The sequence below is a fragment of the Callorhinus ursinus genome, unplaced genomic scaffold (assembly GCF_003265705.2).
Source record: "Callorhinus ursinus isolate GAN/ISIS: 27379988/994484 unplaced genomic scaffold, GSC_fseal_2.0 scaffold9, whole genome shotgun sequence".
In the NCBI taxonomy this organism is placed as follows: Eukaryota; Metazoa; Chordata; class Mammalia; order Carnivora; family Otariidae; genus Callorhinus; species Callorhinus ursinus.
Genome location: NW_027397071.1, coordinates 64,866,526 through 64,872,725, shown reverse-complemented (window position 1 = coordinate 64,872,725; position 6,200 = coordinate 64,866,526). Strand labels below are relative to the sequence as shown.

Genomic DNA, 6,200 nt, shown 5'->3' with positions numbered 1-6,200 from the left:
GAGAGACTATGGACTCTGAGAAACAGCGGGTTTTAGAGGAGAGGGGGTGGGGGGATGGGTTAGCCCGGTGATGGGTATTAGGGAGGGCACGTATTGCATGGAGCCCTGGGTGTTATACACAAACATTGAATCATGGAACGCTACATCAAAAACTGATAAGGTACTGTATGATGACTAACATAACAATAAAAAAAATTGATAAATGTAAAATGCTAAGAACAGTGCTTGACATGTTGTAAGCATATCATAACAGTAAATGCTTATTATTACTAATATTATTCTTATCATTATTATCATGTTTCATTGCTTTGTTTATCTATTCCTGGGCAATATCACATTGGTCCTATTATGCTACAATGTATTTTGCCGAGAAGGCAAATAGCAATCTTTATGTTATTTTTCAAGACTGTCTTAAATATTCTTGTGCATTTTTCTTTGTATATTTCAGAGTCAGGCAGGTTTCATGAAAAATGCTTTTGAATATTGGAATTGCATTAAATTGATCAGTAATTTGGTAAGGAAAAAAAAAGAAAGAAAGAAATCCGAGAACTCGAGCCTGCCTCCTCTGGCCAAGCTGGAGCTGTCCCTCCCAGCGCTCTTCCTCCTCCCCAGGGAAGAAGGGAGCTTGTCCGAGGGCACAGAGTCGCGGTGGGCTGGGCGATCCTCTCCAGGAGCGTCCCTGCACGGAGAAAGCCCACCTACTCCCGGGCCGGGGACACCGCCTGCGACCCACCGGGCGCACAGCGATGGAATCCTCCTGGCTCGAGATGCGCTGGGCGCGGCCCTTGTACCTGGCCTTCGTGTTCTGCCTGGCCCTGGGGTTGCTTCAGGCCATCAAGCTCTACTTGCGGAGGCTGCGGCTGCTGCGAGACCTGTGCCCTTTCCCCGCGCCCCCCACCCACTGGTTCTACGGGCACCAGAAGGTAAGGGAAAGGAGGGACGGAGAAGGATGCTGCCGAGGATACCAGGCGGGCGTAGAGGTGGGCTGCTTCCTCCCTTTCCTTTCATCGCTGCATCCTGCACAGATCTCTCTGGCTCCGCCTGTGGCTCTCGGCATCTTTCCATTACTCTGGGCTTGCTCCCTCGCTGTGCTGCAGAGAAAGGGAAACAAGACTGGAGCCCCTGGAGTGGAAGCTTGGGGGCTGGGAAGACCTATGTAGAGACTGAGTACAGAAAAAGAGCGTCCTGTAATTCAGGACGGTCTCTAGTTGCTTCATTTCTAGTTGCATTTATGTACTCTACCTTAAAAAGCTTTCCACATGGGTGGCTAAAAAATAGTTGTTATCCTAAATATGCTTATTAACTGCAGAAAATATGCAAAATTGAACACAGTTAGTTGCCACCCTTAGTGAATTACAACCAGAGAAAATGAACTTTATCCAAGGTTCTTGTGAAGTAGAGAACAGCCCCCGCCAATCACTCAAAAAGTTACGGCAAATTGAAATTTGTAAGAGGGAGACCTTTACCTTTTGGTCTTCCTGCGCTCCAAATCCAGTCTCACCCCTGATTCCTTGTTTTATTAATTCAACCAGCTTTGAGTGGAATTGTGTGATGGGTGCTGGGATTACAAAGAGCAGACCAGTACCAGCCCTCAGAAGCCCAAATCAGATGCATACTTAGACCACAAAAAGAAAATGCAAATACAAGGTAATGAGTGCTTTGATAGAGGCCTAGGGACAAGGGGATCTTGGACGGAAATAGGTGTCTCTACCCAGGGAAGGAAGGAAAGTCTATAGAAGTCTGGGCAGAATTTTAAAGGATGGCTGGCATGGGGAGGATGTCCCCAGCAGAACTATCGCATGATCCTTTGGCTCCCCCACTCCTAGTACTTCTGCCCAAAACCAACCACTCTCAACTGTTTTACCTGTTTGTTTCAATCCTTACTGGTAAAATAATATTACTATGTTGCATTTCTTAATTTAATAATTTTAGATATCCATTCATTAACTACCTTATGATGAGTAATCACTTATATGCCATCTTTTACTGTTCCAATATAGTTAGATTGTATTTTTTGTTAAATAGAATAATTAGCATTTATATTATTTTGATTATGTAAATATTTACTTACCACTGATCTAATGGTTGATTTTGTTCCTTTTCTCACAGAACTTTTTTTCTCCCATGGTATTACCTTCCTCCTTTTCTCATATGCTTAGTTTTTCAAAATCTATCACTATTTTTTCCCAAATGCTTTTAATAGATCTATCAAACACATCTCAACAATATTTCCAAATATTGAAACATATAAAAAAACCTGTCAGCCTATATGCTTTTCTGGAGGCATTTCTCCCAAAGACCTCTCCTCCCGTTCTAATCTGGCCTGGTGGCTCTCTAGGCTTGGTGCACAGATAATGTGCTATCCTGTGTCATATCTTCTGTTTCCTGGATACTATGTCTTCTCTTTTTCCTGATTTATTTCATCATTTTTATGAGTAGCTTCTTGAGATTGAGTGAAGGAATGTCAGGTGAATTTTCTGAGTTCTTGAATGGCTGAAAATGTCTCTTAAATTCATAACTTGATTGATAGTTTGGCAGGGTATAGGATTATACTTTAGAAATAATTTTCTCTCAGAATTTTGAAGGCATCATTACATTGTCTTCTAGCTTTCAGGACGACTGTTGAAAATGCTAATACCTTTCTGATTTTTTTTTCCAACATCTTTTCTATAGTAAAATGCCCATAACTTAAAGTTTACCATCTTAACCATTTTTAGAAGTGTACAGTTCAGTGATATTAAATACATTCATAATGTTGTGCAGCCATCGACTCCATCCAACTCCATAACTCTTTTCATCTTGTAAAACTGAAATTCTATACCCATTAAACAATAGTTCCCCATTTCTCTCTCTCTTCCTACCCTCCCAGCAAACACCATTCTATTTTCGGTCTACATAATTTTAACTACTACTATCTCATTTAAGTGGAATCGTGTATTATTTATTTTTTGTGACAAGCTTATTTCACTTAATGTAATGTCTTCAGGGTTCATCCATATTGTAGCATAGGTCAGAATTTCCTTTCTCTTAAAAACTGAATAATATTTCACTGTGCTTATATACCTCATTTTGTTTATCTATTCATCCATCAGGGGATACATGGGTTGTTTCTGTATTTTGGCTATTGTGAACATAGGTGTACAAAAATCTCTTTGACACCTTACATACAATTCTTTTGGATATGTACTCAGAAATGGCATTGCTGGATCATATGGTAATTCCTTTTTTAATCTTCTGAAGAACAACCACACTGTTTTCCACAGTGGCAGTACCATTTTACACTTCCACCAGAAGTGCACAGGGGTTCCAATTTCTCCACATTCTTACCAACACTTGCTATTTTCTGGTTTGTTTTTTTTTCCTGATGGTAGTCATCCTAATGGGTGTGAAGTACTATCTTATACTTTTGATTTGTATTCCCTAATGATTAGTGATGTTAAGCATCTTTTCTTGTGCTCAATGTCATTTGTATGTCTTCTTTGGAGAAATGTCTAGTTAAGTCCTTTACCCATATTTGGATCAGATTGTTTGAATTTGTTGTTGAGTTTTAGGAGATCTCTATTTATTCTGGATATTAAGCACTTATCAGATATACTAGTTGCAAATATTTCTCCCATTCTGTGTTTTTTACTTTTTACTCTGTTATACTGTCTTTTCATGCACAAAAATTTTTAATTTTTATAAAGTCCAATTTGTATATTTTTTCTTTTTTCCTGTGCATTTGGTCTCATATGCTAGAAATCATTGCCAGGTCCAACATTGTGAAGAATTTTCCTGTGTTTTCTTCTAAGAGTTTTACAGTTTTAGATCTTACATTTAGGTCTTTGAACCATTTTCAGTTAATTTTTGTCTATGGTGTTAGGTAAAGAAGGGCCCAACTTTATTCTGTGGCATGTGGATATCCAGTTTTCCCAGCAACATTTGTTGAAAAGACTGTCCTTTTCCCATTAAATGGTCCTAGCACCTTTGTCAAACATCATTTGAGAGAGCGGAGTGACTCACTCTCTCACTTGAGGTCCCCTTGCTATTGTAGAGTATTCCAAAGAAACAAATCAGAATGCTCAAAAACATTAAGAAGATGGTAGATCTATACTGCAAGTTATCTAGGGGGAAGATCAAGAGGGAGTGCTAAGTCAACACAGCACAACTTCCTAGGAACCCTCTTTGTCCATTTCTCTCCCCAAAGTCTCATTCTCAGGGCACATGTGTGTGAATCAGTCCCATCTCTGTCTTTAAAACATCATTTGACCATATATTTGGGGGTTTGTTTCTAGACTTTCTATTTTATTCCATTCACCTATATGTCTCTCTGTGGCAGAACCACACTGTTTTGATTACTGTAGCTCTGTAGTAAGTTTTGAAATCAAGAAATGTGAGTCCTTCAGCTTTGTTCTTCTTATTAAAGACTGTTTTGGCTATTCAAGGTCACTTGATATTCCACATAAATTTTAAGATGGATTTTCCTGTTTCTACAGAAAACATCATTGGGATTTTGGTAGGGATTACACTGAATTGTAGATTGCTTTGGGTAGTATTAACATCCTAACAATAATAAATCTTCCAATCCATGAACATGGAATGTGTTTCCATTTATTTATGTCTTTTTAAATTTCTTCAGAAATGTTTAGTTCTCACTGTACAAGTCTTTCACCTTGTTGGTTGGGAATACTTGGTTTTCCCATACTTGGTTTCACCTCCTAAATATTTTATTCTTTTTGATGCTATTGCAAATGGACTTGTTTTCATTATTTTCTTTTCAGATTGTTTATTATTAAAAATGCAACTGGCTTTTGTGTAGAAAATGTAGATTTTCTACATTTTAGTGGAGAAATGCAACTGACTGCCAAATCTAGGTTAATTCCTTATGTTTTCTTCTAAGAGTTTTATAGTTTTAGCTTTATCATTTAGATCTTGATCCATTAAGTTAATTTTTGCCTATTGTGTAAGGTAGGGGCCCAACTTTATTCTATTTTTTGTGGCTATCCAGTTATCCCAGCACCATTTGTTGAAAAGACTGTTTTTTCCCTCCATTGAATTGTTTTGGAACCTGAGTAGGAAAAAACCCAGTTCTCCTGTTTCCCCTTTACTCTCACAACACTTCTGACACCAGATGTTGGGTGAGTGCCCCCATCCCCCACTTGCAACCAAGCAAACCTGTGATACCAGCTGAGTCTCCTACAATTTAATGCAATTCTGACATTGTCTACCCAGAGATAGCATAACATCTCACAGATTAAGAACTCAGCCCACAAGACTACTCCTCCCCACTTCAGATGCCAATAGCAAGTCCAGGTTTTTACTGTGCTTCTGACCAATCACCTGTAAGTTGGAGATTCCTGTGACTTCCTCTTCTGGTTTGGTTAATATGCTGGAATAGCTCATGGAACTCAGGAAAACAGTTAATTTACTGTTTACCAGTTTATTTTTTTAAAGATTTTATTTATTTATTTGACAGAGAACGAGACAGTGAGAGAAGGAACACAAGTAGGGGGAGTGGGAGAGGGAGAAACAAATTTCCCACTGAGCAGGGAGCCCAATGTAGGACTCGATCCCAGAACACTGGGATCATGACCTGAGCCGAAGGCAGCCGTTTAACCGACTGAGCCACCCAGGTGCCCCTGTTTACCAGTTTATTATAAATGGATATGATAAAAGATACAGATGAACATGCAGTTGGAAGTGATGCATAGGGCAAGGTATGTGGGAAGGGGCACAGAGATTCCATGCCCTCTCCTGATGCATCACTCTACCAGCACCTCCACACATTCTCCAAACTAGAAGGTCTCCAAACTCTGTACTTCTGGAATTCTTACAGAAGCTTCATCATGTAGGCATGATTGAACATTAACTCCATTTCTGGCCCATCGCCCTCTCTGGAGAATGGGAAGTGGGGCTGAAAATTCCAAGCTTCTAATTGTGGGTTGGTCTTTCTGTGACCAGCCCCATCCAAGGGCCCCCAAGAGCTACCTCATTGGAACAAAAGACACTGCTATCAGTTGACTGTAAACATGAAGTTTATTTCTAGATTCTCAATTCTATTCTATTGATCTATATGTCTATACTTATGCCAATACCACACTGTCTTAATTACTTTTGCTTTGTAGTAAGTTCTGAAATCAGGAAGCATGAGTCTTCCTCTTTTGTTCTTTTTTTAAAAAAGATTTTATTTATTAATTTGAGAGAGAGCAAGCGAGCAAGAG

General features: G+C 39.3%; 1 protein-coding gene across 1 annotated transcript in view; it reads left to right on the top strand.

Annotated features, from left to right (window-relative positions):
- The first annotated feature begins 452 nt into the window (after nucleotides 1-452).
- CYP4X1 (cytochrome P450 family 4 subfamily X member 1) overlaps nucleotides 453-6,200 on the top strand; it is a 42,967-nt gene continuing 37,219 nt past the window's right edge. Inside the window, exon 1 of the mRNA XM_025871869.2 lies at nucleotides 453-923. Within this exon, the coding sequence (XP_025727654.2) occupies nucleotides 747-923 (177 nt within the window). The 5' untranslated portion in view covers nucleotides 453-746. The remainder of the gene's footprint in view (nucleotides 924-6,200) is intronic.